Source organism: Pantherophis guttatus, chromosome 3 (assembly GCF_059756535.1).
Source record: "Pantherophis guttatus breed Tessera chromosome 3, ASM5975653v1, whole genome shotgun sequence".
Classification (NCBI taxonomy): Eukaryota; Metazoa; Chordata; class Lepidosauria; order Squamata; family Colubridae; genus Pantherophis; species Pantherophis guttatus.
The window spans coordinates 24,975,810-24,999,340 of record NC_142065.1 but is presented as its reverse complement, the minus strand read 5'-3'; the positions used below and the strand labels follow the sequence as shown (position 1 = coordinate 24,999,340).

General features: G+C 41.9%; 1 protein-coding gene across 3 annotated transcripts in view; it reads left to right on the top strand.

Annotated features, from left to right (window-relative positions):
* NCOA3 (nuclear receptor coactivator 3) overlaps nucleotides 1-23,531 on the top strand; it is a 113,088-nt gene that overhangs the window by 65,533 nt on the left and 24,024 nt on the right. For 2 of the 3 annotated variants that reach the window (XM_034413830.3, XM_034413831.3), the window contains 4 exons: nucleotides 14,678-14,779; nucleotides 16,132-16,304; nucleotides 17,418-17,518; nucleotides 22,473-22,647. In XM_034413830.3, the coding sequence (XP_034269721.1) occupies nucleotides 14,688-14,779; nucleotides 16,132-16,304; nucleotides 17,418-17,518; nucleotides 22,473-22,647 (541 nt within the window). In that variant the 5' untranslated portion in view covers nucleotides 14,678-14,687. The remainder of the gene's footprint in view (nucleotides 1-14,677; nucleotides 14,780-16,131; nucleotides 16,305-17,417; nucleotides 17,519-22,472; nucleotides 22,648-23,531) is intronic. The other variant, XM_087889121.1, reaches the window with a different exon arrangement.

The window sequence follows — 23,531 nt, the reverse complement described above, 5'->3', positions numbered from 1 at the left end:
CATGGCTGAGCTTATCACTGCTTCAAACTTCAATTTCAGCTTTAGCCTCAGTCTCATGTCTGCCTTGTAATGGTTTGGAATGTAATTTTGGGAGATAAGCTTGGTATAATGATTTTCTCTTCCATTCTTCAATTAAGAAATGCTACTTGACCAAATTTGCATTCCGGTCTTCACCCCAAGTGATGCTCTTTAGTAACTTCAAACCCCTCCACGTCTTGACCAGGGGTGGGTTCTACTTACCTTTACTACCGGTTTGCAATGGGGCCGCACGCCCACATGCACAGAAGCTTCTGCGCATGCGCAAAAGCATCCTGATGACGGGGTTGGTGGGCGGAGCCTCCTGTCAGTTTTACTACCGGTTCTTGTGAATCGGTCCTAACCAGGGGCAACTCACCACTGATCTTGACAATAGTGTTCTTTACACAAGAAATACTAATTCTTGAGCAGCTATATCAAATCGCCTTAACATGAAGAAGGCCACCACATAACAGGAGGTAAGAGAAAGGAAAACAGCCTTATATTCACCAGAAGCAGCTCTAGTCCTTTGTAATTTTTATTTGCAGTATAATTTTGGCCTGCATCTTGAATCTCCTATTCCAGTCTAGCATATCAAGAGGCTGAGTAACAAACACACACCCATACCACAAATAGGCACAATAATAACATTTACCTTGTATGGCTGTCCTAACTATCACTATCATGTTTCAGACACTGGCCTGCTTTTTAGTGTTTAGAAACTGACAAAACTCTTGAGGAAAAATATTTTAATTATTTCTAAAATATCAACATTAGAAATACTATGAATTTTTGCTTTTGTTTCTATTGCCCAAACTCAACAATATAAATAAACTGATACTGAGGCAAGCAGTGACTACAGTACGTCTCAATTGAGAGAATACAGTACAAATGTCATTCTTTACAGTTCATTCATTGGCTAAGAACGCCAATGAAAAAGCAGCACTAACTTTTAAGAGTCACTATATCATTTATTTTTTTCATCAATCAATCTTGCCATTTTTATTTTTTATAAATTATTGAAGAGGATGAACATATCTGTTATGTCTTTCCTCCTATTTTCCCCACAACAACTCTGTGAGGTAGATTGGGTCAAAAGAAAGTGAATGGCCCAAAGACTACCAGCCAGTTATATGATTGATATTAGATTTTATTAGATTTTAAAGCTGCGGTGGTGCAGTGGTTAGAATGCAGGACTGTAGACTATTTCTACTGATTACTGGCTTCCAGCAGTTTGGCAGTTCGGGTCTCACTGGCTCAAGGTTGACACAGCCTTCCGTCCTTCTGAGGTCGGTAAAATGAGGAGCCAGATTGTTGGGAGCAATATGCTGACTCTGTAAAACATTTAGAGAGCACTGTAAAGCACTATGAAGCGGTATATAAGTTTAAGTGCTATTGCTATTAAAAGGAAAGCCACAAATGTGAAAATTATAGCTCATTACAGGATAAACAGAATCTGTTTTATCGCAAGCTCTGATGGAGATCCTACAAGTCTGGATCCTGCTGGTAGCAACTGTAAATGTTACATTGCAAATGATCAAGCAGAGTATAATTTGAGCAAGACTCTACCAATATTAATTTATAGTAAGACAAATCATTGAATATTTTAAAGCATCATACCAACCCCTATATACTGGTCTGATTTTCTAATGTTCTTATTTTGTAATGTAATATTCACTTTTTGAGTATTCAGAATTTTTCATATTAGTCCTGGATTCCATGTGTTCATTTAGCTGCTGTGATCTGCTAAAATAATTCGGGTGATACCTCTCCTAGGAATAAAACTTACCAAGATATTAGATGACTTTTGGAAACGATAAGCCCTATTAAATTTAAGATGAAGCCTCCAACAAAAGGAGAGTCAGTGGGAACACCCAGCACACACATCCTGTGCAATTTCTTCTTCCATTTCTTGTCTGCTTAAGTTTGTTAAAATCAGCTGCCCATCATGGATATAAACATAGGAACAGTGCCAAAGCATGTGCAGGCCAGCTGGTATGGACAAAAATTTACAGTGCCAAAAATTGTAGAATGTTTTCATCAGAGCCATATTGGAAAATATGGAAATTTAAAAGGGAATACCAGTAAAATATGGCAATAATACAGTGGTGATGGATAAAAAACAAAGTACAGATTAATCTCTCTAGAAGTCATAAATATTCTTCATGTATAATAGGGCAAAAAGAATATCTTCTCTCAGCTCCATTATGTTCCCTATGATCCTTATTCATAGCATCCTTATTAATGCCTTGGGGTGGGGAAGTATCTATTCTCTATTTTTAACCTGTTCTTAAGACTTTGTTGTTTTGTTTTGTTGTTATCGTCATCATCATCATCAGTATTATCATCGTCATCTCTTGGTATGTATTACTATGAGTGGCAAAGAAATTGCTGTAACAAAATAAAACCCAGGAAGTTAAGCCCTAATACCTCTTTGTGTAGAAACACTTCCTTGCTCTGTTCAAGCAGCACAGTTGCTATATGGATGGTTGCAGCCTCATTTTTGGATCAATGTGGGCTCCGCCTCCCTGCCAGCCTTTTCTAGGCAAACTGGCTGGGTCTGTTTTTAGCCCAGCTCATCTGAGGAGGAAGGCATTTGCTACTGGAATCACTCAGTATAATCTTTATGGGTTGGAGTATTTTGAATCCCAATTCAAGCAGGGTACACTTTAGTAACCCTTCAATATTAGAATTAGTTCTAGATTTCAATATTCGTTCTAGATTTTGAAGTAGACTTGGACCTGAGAGGCAGTGAATGGTGTTAGACAATTTGGAAAGTTCATAGTTGAACTGAAATTTGTATTAGAATTTTTTTTTCTTCAAAGGGACAGTCTTCCTGGGTTTCCTATTTGTAAAATAATGCATTGCACACCTGCTGGGGTGGCATATTTCCTATAGTTCCATTCCATTGAGTTTTATTTAATTTTTTTTGTACTGGAAGCATGTGTTTTCTGATTCATCTCATTAACCTAATACATCCAATGAAGCATTTTTTTAAAAAAAAAATCACGACACTAAAAATAAGCTAGTCCATATTTGAAATGCCACAAGACGGTTATTATTATATTTTGAACTGTTGAGCTTTCCATTTAGGAGACAGAGTTTGCCAGCTGTTAAACTTTACCTTTGAGAATTAAGGAACTTTCTTTTATAGCAAGGTCAACTCAACAATTTTTAGGTTTTTCCATCTAGCAAAATTTGATCTCAGTACTGTCTGAAAATTTCAGCAAGTTATTCCAAATGCATCATCTTTAAATAATCATAGAAATTAAGAACTACCTTTTTGCCCTGGCCTCTTTTTATTCTGCATTCTGGTCTATTTTATTCTATGTTGCCTTTGATTGGGGTTTAAATATTAAGATTCTCCATTGTGGCGGGGAAGATCATTCAGAAGTGGGTGGTGCTCTGCTCCTCTGCTTGGAGACCGAGTAAATTTTTCTTGGCCACGCCTCCCTTGCCTGGGTCCTCCCCAGTTCGACTCGGTCTTCCACGAGATGAGACTGAGAAAATGAGGCTCACCAGTCCTAATTACCTGAAATACGATGTGAATTGAAACCGAACCATGGTCGCTAGCCAGCGGTCCGCTGGAAATCCTCCCTACCGGCCTGACATTTGGCCTAGGTCCCTGCTGATCCCGCGCCAGCGGAGGGGCTTGCCTTTGGCCGTCTGCAAATGCAGAGAGGGACTCAGTTGCTGCCTGTTGTCCAGGCATTCTGACAGCGGCAAGTGCGTTTGACGCCTCAGGAGCCGTGGCAGGAGCGCTCAAGATGAGCCAGTCTGCCTGATTGTGAGTGGAAAGCAGCTGACGCCTTGGGCGCTTCGATTGCCGCAGCAAAAGTCTGCCCGTTTCCACCCGAAGATGCGACCCAACGCTATGGGAGGTCTCCCTCTTAGCTCATTGAGCAGGGGAGTTAACAGCGCAGTTCAGGCCATGGCAGGAGTGCTCATTCGAGCCAGTCTGCCTTTCCCGCCGCAGTAGGGCGGCTTCTGCGCTTCACACTAGGGCGGCCATGGCAGGGAGCTCTGATAAGCCGTCGGCCCATCGGACAAGGTAACATGGCAGCCGCTCCTGGCGGCATCGCGTCTCAGGCAGGGGTGCCCTTTCAAGCCAGTCTGCCTTATGTCCTGAGGTTGTTTACTAGTGGAGTGCCATAATAGCGGGGGCAGGAGCGCTCCCGATGACAAAGGAGACTTCAGCCACAAAATGACTCTGATAGCGTGGTGCGCCATGGTAGCAGTGACGGGAGTGCTCTGGGTGCGCCGTTCAGCCTTATGCCACTAAGCACCTCTGTTAGTGCCGAGCCCCATTCCGGCAGGAACAGGAGCGTTCTCTATGATCCGTTTTCCCCTGGCTTGCTGTAACTAATAGCGTCAAGCGCCTTACAGCGGGATATAAGCGCTCTCTTGGAGCATGTCGCCCTTGGCATTCATTACCTCAGATAGTGCCATGCGCATAATTGCGATGACAGGAGGCTTCTTTTGGGCCAATCTGCCCATTCCGCAAGTCGGCAGTAGCGACGGGCGTTTGGCCAGTCGTCGCGGGCAGACTAATTTCGAACATTCCTACTCATTTTTGCAATTAACTTGGCAGTTCCACCAGGCGCTTCAGGGACAAGACAGAGTCCTTCAGAGCCAGGCTGCCTCATGGAATAGCTTCCTCGGTGGTTAAGTCAGCCGCTCAGCCGCTGAGTCAAGGGGCGCTCCTTTTGTACGATCAATGCCTTTCCCCCTTAGTTAGTGTAATGGCAGGATTCCAGCACCTGATAATCAGGGCGGGAGTGCCCATTTGGGCCTCTCTCCCTCATAGCCGGTCGGTGCTTCCGCACGAGGCTAACTGGTAGCTCTCGCAGTTGTGGAAGCTTCTTCCAAGCTGAGTTGTGGAATGGCTCATGGGCTTCAGAGAGTAACAAATTTCGCCGTTCGCGGCGGCGAAACAGCTCAGGCGTCCCGCTGCAGAAACGCGGGAAAAATTTGCCGCCTTTATCGCCGCTTAGCTGGCTGCGCCTTGTCAATGCTCCCGCGCAAATTGACGGGGCGGACTTCCCGCCATTCCCCGCAGGCAGCATTTATGCATTGAGAGACACTCTGCATAGCTACGGCTGGGGGGAGGGAGCAAGACCCGCCCTTCTCTCTAGTCATGGGCGGCAGTTGCTAATGGGAGCAAGTTAAACTGGGTCCTGACCAGTCGGCCTTGGACCATGGGCTCCTCTTTGAGTCCTCCTCTGCCAGCCATCGGCGCCCCCTTTAATATCTCATAGCTAGCAGGGGCGCCTAGGATGACAGGATTTGGGGGGCAGTAATTCCCTTTCCCAGCGAACCCTTTGCTCCTGCATACGACTCTTTTCAGATCCCGATCCTGCCTGCTCCAGTGTGCCGGCTAATGCGCTGGTCTCCAGGGGGCGCCCAACCATAAGCATTTGACTGATTTGATTTGCTTTGTCCTACAGGTTCCAATTGCTCCATGCCTGGAACTGCAGTCCTACTCCCCTGTGGGGGGGGACCTGGTGATGCTGGTTGCAATCCGGGGAGGCACACCTCCATGATTACTCGGGCTGGCTAGCCCTGTAGTTCCCAGCCAATTTCCATAATTCCTTTCAGAGCTGCAGCACGCTTTTGTGAGCTGTGCGTACTTGCAGGTGCCACTCCACAAAGTCTCCCTTGCACAGGAGTTCCAATCAGATGGACACCTGTCATAGAACTCCATGTCCTTACCTGATCTGACGTAGTCTTGTCCACTCCCTGACTGCATCGTTATCGCCATCTTGGGCACCTTCCCTGAGGCCCTTGATCCTCCATATGTGGGATGTCGGCACCGACCATACATGTGACGGTTCCTTGGTCACCTAGCCCTTCCTCAGCATATCACTGACCTGGGATGGTCCTTACTCCCTTTCGTAATGGGGAGGTTTACATTCGGTACCCGGGGAAGGGTTACATTCTGTACCCGCAGGCCCTCTTGGAACTGAGCTTAATCCTTCCACTATGCAGGGCGGCTGAGGCGGTATGTAAGCCTACGCTAACAACAGCCACCTCGGTGGTCATTTCAGCTCGTTCCCCCCTTGGAGGGAGGCGCGAAGGTCTGTGATTTCCCAGAGGACAGAGCAGAGGCTCTTCCAGGGCTCGCCGTAGGGGCTGGGGGTTGGCAGCACTTGCAAGTCTGGTGCCTGTAGCCGCTCACCCACGATCACTAAGTTACGAGAGTGTTCAGGATGGCACCAACCTCCCTTCTACCAGGGTCGTTACACCTAGGCCCCAACCACGGTCGGGAGCAATATTCTAACTCTGTACAATGGTTTCCAGGCCTATACCGCTTAGGTTATACCTGTTGCTGAGCTTCAGCGAGGCCGCTTACACTGGGCCATGCCTGCCGGCCCTTTTGCGTGCTTCTGCAGCAATGACCATTCTTCTGACCTGGCGCGACATGGGCTGCCGTTGATAAGGTAAGTGACAGATAGTCTGTGCTACCAATCCCCACTCGCCTCAAGAGGCGCTTGACCCAGCTTTTTTGGCAGGTTCGGGAGGTACAAGCCTGCCCGGTACAAACAGCACCGCTCTTATCCACTTTCCTATCCTCGATGGGAACCTTTGAACTCGGAGGAAGCACCTAGTTCAGATGCCTCTGACAGTTCTGGAACGGGGACAGTCATGGGCTCACTTGAGAGTCAGATTCACTCCTTCTGCTGGGTATACCATCAGCAAGATCTAGGAGGGGGGGGCGACTTTCATCTAGCTCCCTGCCGGACCCTCTATCAGCCACTCTGGCATCCTAGCTCTAGAGCACTGCAGCCTCTAACCTTATCAGTCGACGGTGCGAGCTTCCTCCGTTCTGTCCCGGCTCCCTGGGATTCCTAGGGGCGCTTACGGGAGCCTTGGCACAGGAGACATGTGGTTCTCCTCCTCTGCCTTCCTGCGGGTTGCTCTACCGGTCCCTGGCCTTCAATTATCGTGGCTGGCTCCTTCAGTCTGCGACAGGGCTTCTCCCTTCGCTGATCCCTTGGGGGAGTTGTTTGTAGTGTGCGGTCTGGCATCAGTTCCTCCAGCCAATTCCTGACTGGACTGGCTCTGGGCAGCTCCAGTTCCGGAGTTCTTTGGCCAGGCCTCTTCTGGACGGGACTCCAATCAGTACTCCCGCATATGATTCCTCCCTGAAGGGGGTATTAGAGTACCCTTAGAGGGCAGTCAATACTTCTGGTACCTGCCTACCAGACTCTTGCCTTGCTGCTGTCCTAACACTTAATTCCAGTCAGGTTTGCAGCGGCGGGTCTTCCCACCTGCCTTAGTCGACGGGGCGGGACCCTCTCTCCACCGTGTGCTACCTCCACCACGTGAGGGCCATACGCCTTCAACTCCTGGCTCCCTACCGTTCCTCAAGTGGTTGTTTATGACGTGCAGCTCCAGACGACATACGCTCTCGTACTTCCCACTTTTCACGGACAGTTCCGTACTGATCAGGCCTGGGGTCGGATTAACTCAGGACCCTGTTCTCTGGACAGTATCTACGTGTCGGACACTTGGCGCCTCTGGACCCTGGTATTGGTAGTCCATTGGCCCTGCTTATCCCTGGTGGCCTGTCTCCTCGCCCTTAAAATCCACCTTATGGTTCCCTTCTGGGCCCTTGGGGCTCAATGTTCCGGGGCAGGGGATTGGAAGGACCTCTGGGTCCTTTGGGGCTGCCGGCATCATTCCATGTTGGTTTTAACGTTTGATATTGATTTTAATCGATACGTTTTAAATTATGGGCCAAATTTCATTTCATTAGTTTTAATAATTATTTGAACTTTTGTGTGCAAATGTTCTTATTTTGGCTGTTCACCGCCCTGAGTCCGAAAGGAGAAGGGCGGTATACAAATTTTAATAAATAAATAAATAAAATAAATCAAATCAAGGGCTAGGGGGTCCGCGGGGCTCTTACCTCCTCGGGACACCTCTGTTCTTCATAGGATCTAGACGGCCTTATCACAGCCCTGTTATGATGACTACCCGAACGGCCTTCGCCGACGAGTGCAGTGTAGACATTCGACCTTACTGGCTCTACCCTTTCATGTCTGTGGGTTTCCCCATCCCACTGGACAGGGCTTAGATGCCTAATGGACAGGGGACCTTGGCCACCTGTCTTCAGAGTGGTCATGTGGTCCAGGCTTGCTGTTCCCATCATTAGAGGGCCATGGCTGTCCTTGAGCAGGGCGCTGGTTGCCTGATAGCAGTGGTGGGTTCCTCACCATTGAGTTGGTCGCAGGTTTCCCTTCCTAACTTCCAGTTCTGATAGACGTGCCGACCCACCACACTCAGGTTCAGGCTGTCCCTCACTTTATCTTCGGGGGTATTCTGGGGATCACTCCCCAGCATGGCTCCATAACCCTTCACCCACGACCCTGCTGGTTGGATTACGGGCCGGGCCCTTTGGCCGGATTGGGTTTCGACCAGCTGACATAATGGGCTTCTCCTCCCTTGAAGGAGGTAGAGGTTTTTTGTTATGTTCCAGGTTTTCTTCTGCGACATCTTGATCACTTCATTACTTCTGGGAAATTGCAGTCGGTCTGGCATGACCTTGCAGGCGGCTTCAGGTCCATCTGCGGCCTTGAGCATCGCTGTGCTTCTTGGTCTTTGCTTCGGTTGGCACAGCCGGACTCTGGTGGATCCTCCGGGACCTTGCACGGAGCAGGGGACCTCAGACCAGACTGCTTCCCACCCGTACGACTGACCGGCTTTGGTAAGTCCCACTTCTGGATGATCTTCCCCGCCACAATGGAGAAGGGGTGTTGGTCCTACCTGATACGCTCCTTCTCGGGGTGCGGGGAAGATCATCCAGCCCCACCCTGGCGACCGTCTGGTCCTTGGTCCGGGAGGGGTTACTGTTTTCACAGGTTGTGAGCCTCATCATCGTTGCTGCGCCCTCGTCGAATTGGGGAGGACCCAGGCAAGGGAGGCGTGGCCAAGAAAAATATACTCGGTCTCCAAGCAGAGAAGCAGAGCACCACCCACTTCTGGATGATCTTCCCCGCACCCCGAGAAGGAGCGTATCAAGTAGGACCAACGCCCCTTATATGTAAATACTGAAGCAGTATCTTCAGTACTGCTCTAAAGATTACTTTAAAGCTTAAATTGAGAACTAGAAGTCTGTCAGCAGGGTGCAGTCACTGTGTACCATTTGAGTGAGACAGTGATATACTACAAATAAGTCCATCGTATCACAGGGAGCAAGAAGAACTAGAAATATTGCCCTAGTCTTGTGCCTCTTCTAGAAGCCATTCCAGAAACAAGAACTAAGTGCCAATCCTTAAATCATAAGGACTCACCCCAAGCTGATTTGTTTTTGGAATATCACCAGTGAAGGCTGCTGCTAGAAAAATGCATTTTTCAAAGTACCTTTTATTGAAAGCTGTCAGCCACATCAGTTAATAAATAATAATAATAAATTAGATTTTCTCTTATAGAGGTAATCCTCAACTTACAACATATTGATTAGTGACTTTTCAAAGATACAATGGCACTGAAAAAAGTGACTTACGACCATCTTTCACACTTAGGAACATTGCAGCATCCGTTGCAGGTAGTTGAGGACTAGCTGTATTAAGTATTCAATGCATATCATGTATGTATTAAAAGTACTTTCTTATTCTAATACAAACTTTAAAGAATGCTTAATCAATTTTTTTTGTACTCCTATTTTACTCCTAGCAGAGTTTGATACATATAAGTAGTTCTTGACTTAAAACCACAACTGAGCCCAAAATTTCTGTTGCTAAATGAGACAGTTGTTAAGTGAATTTTGCCCCATTTTAGTCCTTTCTTGGCATAGTTGTTAAGTGAATCACTGCAGTTGTTAAATTGTGAATTTGGATTAATTCTTTGTTTTTCTGTTTAGGTAAAAAAATTAAGAATAACCCAATGAAGCACAGATTACCCAGATTTTTAAAAATAAAGTTTGCAGTTTGTTTTAGTATTTCATGGAAATGTGAAATACATTGGAAAGTTGGCAGAGAGCAGCAGAAATCTTCCCTTCCCTTCCCTTCCCTTCCCTTCCCTTCCCTCCCCTTCCCCTTCCCCTTCCCCTTCCCCTTCCTCCAGATAAATGGCTGCTGTTTGGGGGGGGGGAGTGAATGAAGGATTGCAAGACTTGCTGGGAAACTGTCACGGAATGTTGAAAAGGAAGATCAGTCCAGCAGCAGCCAGTAGCACTAAAGCAGCGAAAACCTATCCTTGGGAATGTTCTGTATGTTAGCCAATTTAAGATACTTGCATTAAAAAATGCTTGTCATATGATGCACTCTTTGCCCAGTTAAAGGGCATGACAATGAGAGTTTTAGTAATATACACTGTTTCCCCTTAGATAAGACCTATCCTGAAAACAAGCCCTAGCATGTTTTTATATGTGTGCCTAATATAAGCCCTACCCCCAAAATAAGCCCTACTTAAGAGCCTGTGCTGTCGCCCAGCTGCTCATTCCATCTGCTTGCTTGCAGCACTGCAGCCACAAGGCAAGCCAGGGTGATGGTGGATCTCCCCTATGTGCCTTGCACCAGCTTACCTCAGGGCCCCTGCAGCCAGGCCATGCCCTGACACCTGCCTTGTGGCAGCAGCCATGTACAACAACCGCCATGTGCAACAGGAGCCGACATGACTGCCAGCCCACTTCTGCTTGCTCGCAGCCGCAGTGGAGCAGGAGGCCGAGCAGTGTGTTGGTGCTGTGCCTGCAAGGCAAGGCAGGTGCTGGGGCATGGGTAGCCTGGCTGCAGTGTCCCTGACGTAAGCAGGGCACGTGGGGCAGCTCCACCCCCGTGCTTCACTGTGACGGCACTGGCGTGCCACCCGGTTTCCTGCCCTGCGATGAGCAAACAGAAGTGGGCTTTCTGTACATGAGAAAAAAATAAGACGCCCCCAAAAATAAGCCCTAGTGCTTATTTTGGAAATAAGACCCGGTCTTATTTTTGAGGAAACATGGGTAGATAACTCCAAACACATGTAGAAAAAAAAATGAAGGAACCACAATCTTATTTCTGTGAACCAACTTCATTATTGTATTTTTTAATGAATACTTTTTTTGCATTAATAACACTTTGGCTAATTGACATTGTAGTGACAGTGTCTTGTAGCACAAAGAAGTTAATGTCATTAAACATTTCCAACATAGGGTCTTCCCTATGTTCAAATTGATGGCATAATGCCATTGCAAAACAAAAATAATAATAATGGGAAAGGATGTAAGATGGGACAACACTGTTGTTAGGGTAAGACTGTCAGCTTTTTAAAAATTTTATTTTAAAGTATCTCTTCTCTATTGCACAGTGATCTATCTAGTTTCTTGTAAGATGTTTTTATCTCAGCCTGTAACAATTACTATGATGAACAGGTAGAATTAGAGTTACTAACCTTTATTTAAATGTTCTCGTCCTTTAACTATATTTGAAAGAAAGAGAAAGGAGCTTAGTTTAATACAAAAGAGATGGATTAATTTTCTGTTATTAACAATTGAACCATGTAATTTTCAAAGGCAATATTCATTGTACATTTTTCTTCTGGGAAAGTTATTCTTGTCCATGCTGAAATATGGTAGCTTTTTATTTAGAAGCTTAGTATACTGCTAGTATTGTTTTATGTTTATGCTATACAAATGCTATACAAAATTTGACTTTTTTAAAAAAGATATTGGGACAGTTTATTCGGCAAAGTAAAATGCTTGTGGGTTTTTGATATATTTCTTTGTCCTCATATTTCCTGAGCTTTTCTCATTCCCTTTATCTTGGTTTTTTTTTTTTTTGGTACTTCCTGTCTCTCCCTAGCAGTTTGTAGTGCTATAAAAGTATGTGCCTCTTTAGAAATGGAGTTGTGTGAGAAACAAATACTGCCATCTGAACTTCTGCTTCAAGATTTCAGTTTTGTTATAAAAAGTCATGCATATGAGACATTACATGCCACATAAAAAGCGTAAGTTGATGCTCTAATACAGTTGACATGTGTTTTTTGCATGGCCAAGATACTTAATTTTGCTTTTTCTATTGAAAAGCCTGCCCTTTTAAATGGTAGTTGTCTAGTTCTTTAATGTTGATCTGCCATCTAGTGGCAAGCATGAGACTCACAATTTGTTTTTCTTATAAAAATTCGATGGTTGTATATATTAATTATTTTTAAACCTAATTTTATTAGAACAACTTTATATAACATTGCAAAGAAAAATATCAGCAAGAAATGCCACCCACAATTATCCACAATTAATCTGTGGATGTTCCATCACTGGAGGTTTTTAAGAAGAGATTAGACAACATTTGTCTGGAATGGTATAGGTTGAGCAGAGTTTTGGACTAGAAGACCTCCAAGATCCTTTCCAACTTGTTATTCTATATTCTATGTTTCCAACTAAAATATTTGAAATATGAGTGAAATAAATCAGGTGTTCTCTTCCAAATAGCAGAAATCTAGGAGGATTCCATCCAGAAATGGTTGCCTGTTGCTGGGGATATTGGTCAGTTTCCCAATGAACTGCTGTGCTTCATTTTACCAATTAAATTTCACATTGTCTATACCCGTGATGGCGAACCTATGGCATATCGGTGGGCATACGAGCTCAGTTCTGGCATACATGCGTGCACCAGCCAGCTGATTTTCGGGCCTTCTGGACCCACTGGAAGTCAGCAAACAGGCCATTTCCAGCCTCCGGAGGGCCTCCAGGGGGGTGGAGAAGGCCATTTTCGCCCTCCCCAGGCTCCTAGAAAGGCTCTGGAACCTGGGGAGGGTGAAAAACGGGCCTACCGGGCCCGCCGTGCCATCACATGCCAAAAGCGAGGGAAGCGTGGGGGGTTCACGCACATGTGCGGGTCGGGGCGCATAGAATTATGGGTGTGGGCACACACGCGCGCAACCCCCCTGCTCTCCCCCCACTTTTGGCACGCGATGGCAAAATGGTTAGGCATCACTGGTCTATACTATTTATCTGAAAACTGGATCTACACATCTATATAAGAGTTCAACAGTCAGAGAAATGTGTATCACAGCAAATTGATAACACTGAAGTTTGAAAATCTCACTGATTTCTTTCAATGGTTTTATACATGAAGGAAGTTGGTTCTGCTTCAAAAATGACAATTATTCCTCTATGATTCCCATCAATCTTTTTAAAAAAGTGAATGGAATTCATTTTTTTTCATTATGTGGTAAGCTTCTAAACCATGGGGTTTTCGGGTTAATAGATAATAGTCTGAGACTGCAGGCCTGCTTAGCATATACATCATTAATGTATTAGAATGTGTCTCTCTCTCTCTCCCTCTCCCTGTCCCTCCCTACTTCTAAATATAGATATCAGATTGCTAAGATTATGTAATTTTCTTTGCATTGCAATTCAGTTTTTTAAAACAGTGAATTTAAAATTTTTACCTAGACCATGGGACTGGAATTGTATTGTCCCTGTCAATAAGAAGCTCATATGAAGGCTAATGTTGGCAGATTTCATTAAGCCAGCATTTATACTGTTGAATACTACTATTCTTCCATGAATAAGCAATCACCTTTTTTGTTACAGTTCAGGCACAATATGTTCAAAGTTCTTCATAGATTAAAAGATTCCAATTTTTTTTATATATTTTAACAAAACATTAACATGTTAACCTTTAATTTCCTTCAAACAACTTTAAAGATAGATTGATATACTTTGGTACTTATATAATAAGTTAGATAATACCATTGTTTCATCATAGTATTAATATCTAACCTATAATATAAGTACCAAAGTACCATATCAACCTATCTTTAAAGTTTGGTAGATTTTATACATACACATACACAGTTCAGGTTTTGAACTGATAGACTCAGGCTATTTCCTAATGTGATGTGGCCTTATACAGGTATGTCATATGTTAGATGATTTTGGTTATGAAATCTATAAAAGAAGGATCAAATGTTAGTGTCTTTATCCACTTAAGCATAGATTATGTAGCAGTTGAATTTACCTGAAGCTCTGGTAACATTCACTGGCAAAAATGGAAAGGGCAACAGTTGGATGGGTACCTGGATAATGAGTCTCTTGTTCTGGTAACTCATGCCTTCATCACTTTGCAAATGCATCCCTTGAAGGCTGCAGTACATACAAAATGCTCAATTACTGTGTGTGTGTGTGTTGCTGCTCAAAGTACATTGCACCTGTGTTTTGAATCTGTAGCAGAATGTGGTGCCCTTATTGAGACAGAGAGCATATCTGTTAGGTAACAGAAGAGATTGTTATCTTGAATTTCTGCTATATGAGGAGGAGGAGCAGAAGCAGGAGGAGGAAGCAGCCACAAAGTTTTCTCTTGCTGTTTTTTTATATTTTTAGCATGGATAGTTTACATGTTTGATACGTTGTGGATGCTTTATTATTGATTGTCATTGTAAACCACCATGAGTCTACAGTATATGCTTTGATGTCTGTGTACATTTTTTACAGTCCTCAGGATGTCCCTAGACTTGGGGGCATCAGGTAATCTAATTATTCAGGAAAACAGAAAGTTGAAGAAAGGAAAAAGGATTGAAAGTTGAGTTTTAAAACATCAGTGGAGGAATAAACTGAAAGCCATTAAAGTACATGATCATCAGTCCTTCACAATCCTGTCATTCTGGAATGTTTTTCCGAGTGTTTACCTTTTTTCTTAGGCAAAAATTTAAACTTAATTACTGTATTCCTTGATGGTTTCAGCTGCTGATGCATGATCAGAATGAGTGGATTAGGAGAGAACATCTTGGACAGTATGAACAGTGACTCAAGAAAACGCAAACCATGTGATATTGCAGGACCAGGGTAAAGTATTTCCAAGTTTTTAAAATAGTGTTACAGTAGAACATTTATAAGTAATGTATTTCAGAATTTAAAATTGAGTTAATATTTAGATTAGAGTTCAGTTGATAGCATACTTAAAATGTTGAAATGAGGTAAACCAATACTATTGCAAGAAAAAAAATATTTAGGAGGAGAAAGATATTATTAAGTATATACTGTGTTTCCCCCCCAAAAATAAGACCTGGTCTTATTTTTGAGAGCCCCCAAAATAAGGACTAGGGGTTATTTTCGGGGAAACACAATTTAGGGTGATTTAGCCCTGGGCACCCTGCCCCCGGCACATTCACAAGAGGTGGCAAATACATGGAGACCGACTGTATATGGCAGCAGCTACAGCTTGGCGCACTCTGGGGCTACGCAGAGCAAAAGGCACAGAGTGGAAGGCAGGTGATCCCGACATGTGGAGTGGAAGGTAGATAATCCTAATGTGCTGCACGGGCTGCAGGCAAGCTGAGAGACGCGGAAATGAGCCTCTCATGGCCACCCATCACCCTGGCCCACCGATGCTCAGTTTTCCCGCAGTCTACCCGGCGCGTCCACATCACCTGCCTTCCCCCTACATCTGCCTCCGCCTGCTGCTTACACAGGTACTCAACTCACCTGTGCTCTGCAGGCTGTGGCTTCTGCCAGACACTGTCAGCCTACGCATGCTCACCGCTTCCTATGCTGGCCACTCCCACCCCTTCACTAGGGCTTATTTTGAGGGTAGGGCCCACATGTAAAAACAGGCTGGGGCTAATTTTCGTATTTTTGGGGAAACACGGTAAATCAGGTATATGTTTAATTCAGTAGAGTAGAATCAGGCAGTCGTTTTTCTGTCAAGGACTTGATTCTTCAAGGATAATCTGTTGGGATTATATACCAGAGAGTTGAAGCAAACAGAGTTGAGAAAAGCCAGTAGTAGACCTCACCTCTCTGCTCGCTCCCTCTCTCTGTCTCCCTCTCTCTCTCCCTTCATTTGCATTCTTGTATTGATTTTTTATTCAACCTTGAAAAACATTGTTGCAAATTCCTACTCAGAAATCAGTTTTCCTCAAAAACAGTGTAACATTTACCCTCTTGACATCCAGTTGGAAAATATCAGTGTGGCCATGGGGGGGGGGATGGGGGGTGTCGTCATTTCCAAAGGGTTAGGTGTGACTTACTAAATTGAAGTTATTTAATACATTTATACTTCATGTATATTTTGGCTAGGGTAACAAAATCAAAACCACTTTTAATTTAGCAGTTTGATTAATATATTTTATAAAAGGAAATCATATGACCAGAAGCCTTAACCCCATAAAACCTCTGTATCTTTCTCTCTCTTTAAGTCTTGTATGCAGTGGAGAGAAGCGGCGACGTGAGCAGGAAAGTAAATATATTGAAGAACTGGCTGAGCTGATATCTGCTAATTTGAGTGACATTGATCATTTCAATGTCAAACCAGATAAATGTGCAATTTTAAAGGAAACAGTTCGACAGATACGTCAGATAAAGGAACAAGGCAAGACTGATTCTTAATCTATATAAAAATATCCCTTTTATCTAAAAATCATGTAGACACCAGTCTGATTTTAGCTTTAAAACATGAGATACATTTTATTTTCTGTTATATTTGGCTGCTTAAGCTAGCATTAACAACATGGATACCACAAATAAAATAATTGAAGGATTGACTAATGTTTTACTAAAAGAACCATATATTTACATTTATTACATTGTATTAGAGTCAGTAAAATAACAGATTGGTTAGATCCAAGTCATTTTATTTACTTATTTAGTGTATGGCATATCATATATGAACTACCATGTATAATAGAAGAGCCAAGTCATACTGCCATAGAATCAAGAACTGGAAGGACCATTTAAACCATTTCCACAATCATTTTATTGTGAAGGGAGAAAGTAAAGAACATAAAATAGGTCATAGGAGAAATAGGTAGACCTATGGCTCTCTTCTCAAGCTATCATAACACAATTCTGGATTGTTTCTTCTCATTTAAATGAAGACTTACCCAGTCTTCATTATCAAGGGTGGTGCAGTGGCTCAGCAGTTAGGATGCTGGGCTTGTCGGCTGGAAAGCCGGCAGCCCAGGTTCAAGACCCGAGTGCCACAGGATGGAGTGAGCTCCCCTCCTTGCCCCACTCCTGCCAACCTAGCAGTTTGAAACCATGCAAATGCGAGTAGATAAATAGGTACCACTTTGGTGGGAAGGTAACAGCGCTTCGTGACATCATGCTGACCACATGACTGCTGAAATGTCTTCGTACAGCGCTGGCTCAATGGCTTTGAAATGGAGATGAGTACCATCTGTTATAGTTGACAACGACTAGCAGAATAAAATACGCAGTGTCTCCTTTATCTTTTACTTCATTATCAAAAAATGTCATGGTTAAGCTGAATTTATATTTTCTATGTCACTGAAGAAGCTTTCCTCCTTTAGTATGGAATAAAGATTAATATTGTGTATGTTTCACTACTGTTTTTTTCAGCTGTTTAAATTCTCATTAAATATTTTCAGCATTTTAATAATAAATAGTAACAGTTAAATCTGTATATATCCAGATGTTTACATATATAGTATTGCCTTTTTCAAGACTTGCTTTTCAATTTCAGGAAAAACAGCATCTACTGATGATGATGTTCAGAAGGCAGATGTATCTTCAACTGGACAGGGTGTTATTGATAAAGATTCATTGGGACCACTCCTCTTACAGGCAAGTATATAGTGTTAGGATATATCTGTGAAGATTCTCATCCAGATCATGGTTGTCCCAAAGTTGCTTTTTGAAGAGAAAACCCCACCATCCCGTCAGAGCTGAAGAAGCTTCTTAGATGAGAAGCAAAATGTCTTAAAAAACAAAACAAAACAGAAAGTCCAGTTGCCTCTTGAAAAAGCACCTTTGGGACATACTTTTAGTATAGCTCAATTCTGTGGAATCATTAGCACAGCAGAAAGCTCTACGTTTGTTACTATATTTGTAGTTGTCAAATAGCCATGTTCAGAAGATTCTATCAGCTCTCAATATTTTTACAGTTCAAAAACTGTAAAAAGTGAGATTCCTTCTCCATTCCTAGAAAATGAGTAATGTACCCTTTTCCTAGTGAGATGTCTGCATGATATGTTGGACTGTAATACATGTAATTCTGAGCTAGCATGACTTTTGGTCCACCTTTTTGGAATGTACTGGAGGACATCAGGTTTGGAAATGAGAGATTGAGTTGGGCATTGCTTCTAATAATAATTTTTCAAGTGCAAAATCAATATTATTCTGTTCCCACTTAGATTGTAATTCTTAATACCCTTATTTGGAAATAATTTCATTGATTTTAGTGGAATCCTTCTGAATAAATAAGTATAGGATTATTTACATGTATATATGCATACATATCCACCATGTTATTCCTATTCAGAGAGAGCATTGTTACAGAGATCACAGGAAAAGGGTAGGAAATAGCAATGACAATGAACATACATTCAATTTCACAGGTACTAAGATTGTTGGCTGAGCAGGTAAAAAATAGCCAGGGAAATGATTGAAGCCTGGGAAATGGGCCCCTTGTCAGTCTGCATGAGTGCTGATTTACCACCAGTTTATCAGGTACTTAGGATTTGAGGACTTGACAGCACAAGATAACAGCCAGCGACTTAATAACTGGTCATCAACACCCCAATCAACAACTAAAGTCACACACAACCAGGCACCACATAAATACTATGCATAATATAGCCCAAAGCACATACTCTGGTGGGAGAGAAGTTCCTGAGGATGGATTCCAGAATGAATCTGAAAGCTCGGATGACTAAACCTCCAGTCCCAGTGACCAATGCAGATTGGATCCTGCAAGACATATTAAGCCAAAGAAATATTTTATTTTTTTACTTATTTAGTTTTCGCATTTTGAGCTACCCACCTCTCTTTATTTCATTTAAATGAAAAATATAGGTTCAGAAAAAGAATAGAAATAGCTAAAACTAATATATCACAAAACAATTTATTATATAGATCAGGGGTGTCACACTGGTGCAGGCCACGCCCGCCCCAGCTCCGCAAAGGGAAAAAGCATCACAATACGTCGTGTGATGGTATGACACGGCAAGTTTGACACCCGTGATATAGATGGTTCTGAACTTAACAACTGGTTGCTTAGCAACTGTTCAAATTACAACAGACAACACCCCCCCCCCCCAAGGCTACTTATGACCTGGATTCAAAATTCTGACCTGTGGTTTCACACGACCAAGATTTACGACCTTTTTTTTTTTTTTTTTGCTGAAAGCCCATGTTTATTTCCAGTTTCTGGCAAAAAAACCCACCCATAGCAGACAATGGATTTGCTTAATGACCAACTCGTTCACTTAACTGCGGTGATTCACTGTGCAAAAAACGTCGTAAAATCAGATAACAACCTGTACGACTTAGGACCACAATTCTGGGCTCAGTTACATTCCTAACTCACAGACTACCTGTACATCTTCGTTCTTTTTTTGTTTTTATAGACATTGTTCCTTTCATCACATCCACACAACTGCTTTATATATTGCTCTTTGTTCCATCCACCCATAACTTTCTACATCATCCCATGCCTCTCAAAGCACTTGCTGTTCCTTTATGTATGTTTTACAGTTAGTTCCTTATTCATTTTCTCTGTATGACCCAATCTCCTATATCACATTCATTCAGAATGCTACACAATTTTTCCTTCTATCTGATCTTCAGTTATTCATTGTCACCGTTCACTGGAATGTAACATGCAATCTTTATCATCTGTGGATTCTGGCTTTCATATGCATCCATGATAACTTATTGATACTTCATGACATATCTTTTCATTCTTTTATTCATAGTTAAATCTGCACATTCACTTCCCTACAGATATTCTCACACAAGAGCAGACCGTTCAACTCTGTTACATTCTTTCCTCTTTTTCTTAGTTTCCAAGATATAAAACATATCTATTTTTTTCTTTAATGCATTAATTCTCTGCCCTTTTAGGCTTATTTCTTTTACATTGCATAATACAGCCTTCTATATGGCATGGATGTCACCAGATTGGCCCAGAGATACTTTGCTGTCCATTATCCCTTTGATTAATCAAGGCTTTCATGTCCTATCACCCATCTCCTCCCACTTATGACTGTATGATTGTAACCTTGTTGCAGTCCTTGGTATCCTTACTATTTACAGTTGCAAGAAAAAGTATGTGAACCCCTTGGGATTACGTGGAGTTTTGCATGAATTGATCATAAAATGTGCTCTGAACTTAATCTAAGTCACTACAATAGAAAAACACAGTCTGCTCAAAATAATACTACACAAACATTAGATGTTGCCATGGTTTAATTGAACATAACATGTAAACAATCACAGTGCAGGGAGGAAAAAGTATGTGAGCCCCTAGCCTAATGACTTCTCCAAGAGCTAATTGGACCCAGGAGTGAGCCAACCTTGACTCCAATCAGTGTGATGATATTGGATGTGTGCTGACAGCTGTCCTGCCCTTTAAAAACACACACCTGTTTTGGGTTTACTGGTTTCAAGAAGCACTGTCTGATGTGAACCATGCCTTGCAGAAAAGAGCTCTCAGAAGACCTACGATCAAGAATTGTTGATTTGCATGAAGCTGAAAAGGGTTACAAAAGTATCTCCAAAAGCCTTGATGTTCATGTGTCCACGGTAAGACAGACTGTCTACAAATGGAGAAAGTTTAGCACTGTTGCTACTCTCCCTAGGCGTGGTCGTCCTGTAAAAATGACTGCAAGAGCACAGCGCAGAATGCTTCATGAGGTAAAGAAGAATCCTAGAGTGTCAGCTAAAGACCTACAGAAATCTCTGGCACATGCTAACATTTTTGTTGACACATCTACAATAAGGAAAACATTAAACAAGAATGGAGTACAAGGGAGGACACCACGGAGGAAGCCATTGTTGTCCAAAAAAAATATTGCAGCATGTTTGAAGTTTGCAAAAGAGCACCTGGATGTTCCACAGCACTACTGGCAAAATATACTGTGGACAGATGAAACCAAAATTGAGTTGTTTGGGAAGAACACACAACACTATGTGTGGAGAAAAAAAGGCACAGCACACCAACATCAAACCTCATCCCCACTGTAAAACATGGCGGAGGGAGCATCATGGTTTGGGGCTGCTTTGCTGCCTCAGGGCCTGGATGGATTGTTGTCATTGATGGGAAAATGAATTCCAGAGTGTATCAAGACATTTTGCAGGAAAACGTACAACCATCTGTCCACCAACTGAAACTCCGCAGAGGATGGGTGATGCAACAGGACAATGACCCAAAGCATACAAGTAATTCAAAAAAAAAAAAAAATGGCTTCAACAGCACAGAATACGCCTTCTGGAGTGGCCTAGTCAGAGTCCTGACCTCAACCTGATTGAAATGCTGTGGCATGACCTTAAGAGAGCGATTCACACCAGACATCCCAAGAATATTGCTACACTGAAACAGTTTTGTGAAGAGGAGTGGTCCAAAATTACTCCAGATCGTTGTGCAGGTCTGATCTGCAACTACAGGAAACGTTTGGTTGAGGTTATTGCTGCCAAAGGAGGGTCAACTAGTTATTAAGTCCAAAGGTTCACATACTTTTTCCTCCCTGCACTGTGAATGTTTACATGTTATGTTCAATTAAACCATGGCAACATCTAATGTTTGTGTAGTATTATTTTAAGCAGACTGTGTTTTTCTATTGTTGTGACTTAGATGAAGTTCAGAGCACATTTTATGACCAATTCATGCAAAACTCCATGTAATCCCAAGGGGTTCACATACTTTTTCTTGCAACTATATATTGATATTGACTGTTTCCTAATATGATTTGATTGCTTATTTGTTCTCTATGACTATCATTAAGTGTTGTACCTTATGATTCTTGTATCTTTTATGTACACAGAGTGTATGCATCAAGACAAATTCCTTGTGTGTCCAATCACACTTGGCCAATAAAAAATTCTATTCTATTCTATTCTATTCTATTCTATTCTATTCTATTCTATTCTATTCTATTCTATTCTATTCTATTCTATTCTATTCTATTCTATTCTATTCTACTCTACTCTACTCTACTCTACTCTACTCTACTCTACTCTACTCTACTCTACTGTTTCCAAATAAGAGAAAGAAGATATTGACTAAGTTTTTAGATGTAATCATTTTCATGCCAGACTGCAGTGTTCCTAATCAAAACAAGGACAATATTGGTCTATTTTGGCACATTTGGCCAGCATCGTGCAAGGATAATGAAAGTTCAGTTTTACTCCAAGGATGCTCCAGCTAATCTATCCAAGATAGAATCAAGATTACAACTATGTTGTAAGCCAATATAATTTTGCCCACATCCTATCAACTAGGAGGCATATGCTGTGTATACACACAACGCAAATATAGGATTATAAGTGAATACAATAGACGTTGTGTTGCTAAGTATAGGATTATAAAATACTGATAGCAGAGAATATTTGTAGCTCTTGGTTGAACTGCGGGGTTCTTTGTGCTCTCTGAGCTTGGTTGTTTTCTTGCCGATATTTCATTACCAAACTAGGTAACTTCATCAGCAACATTGATGTTTATTTCAGTACATAATAACTGTTAATATATATGTGTGTGTTTAAATGCCTCAATACTAGCTTTCCATAACTTTATTTCTAGGCATTAGATGGCTTCTTATTTGTAGTAAATAGGGACGGAAACATTGTATTTGTATCTGAAAATGTCACTCAGTATTTGCAATATAAACAAGAGGACCTGGTTAATACAAGTGTTTACAGTATCTTACATGAAGAAGATCGGAAAGATTTTCTAAAAAATTTACCCAAATCTGCAGGTAAGAAAGCTTTTCATAATCACTTGGTATGTCAAATGTGCAAAACTGACCTTTTCTAACAAAAATTAACTTTTATGTTTAACTTTAAACTACAGTATTAACTTTAAAGTACTTCTTTAAATTTTCATTCACATTGTACCTTAATGTTCAGCAAAATTCAGTATTTAACCAAATTATATGTGGATCTTTGTAACTTCTTAAAAAAGATGGTTTATGTAATTTAAATTGTTATCCCATATATATACACACACACACACACACACACACAAAATATACATACAAACACCCGCGAAAACCTTAGAAAACAAATATATATATATATATATATATATATATATATATATATATATATATATATATATATATATATATATATATATATATATATATATATATATATATATATATATAATGTATCAAGTGTTTTACCGAGACACCTGGTCTACTCCAACATGTGGGAGAGAGCATTCTGCTCTCTTTTGCCTTTCAGCTCCAACCCAGGAGCCCTCAAGCAGTTGCATCCACAACAAACCATATTTTATACCAAATATATTTTACTGATATCAGTAAAATATATTTGATATTTTATGTATATACACACACACACACACACACACACACACACACACACACACACACACACACACACACATTTTCTTAGCCCGCCTCACAGGGTTGTTGTGAGATTAGGGGATTCCTTCATGTAAAATGCCTTGAGCTGTTATAGAAAAACAAAGAATATATGTAGTAAGTAAACACATGCTATTCTCTGTTAATAGAAATTGAAGTATTGCTGTTCAGTTTATTTAAAATATACTATTATGTAGATTCTGTTAAAATACTGACTTTCATTTTTACTAAATTTTGCTGAACATATCAATCAA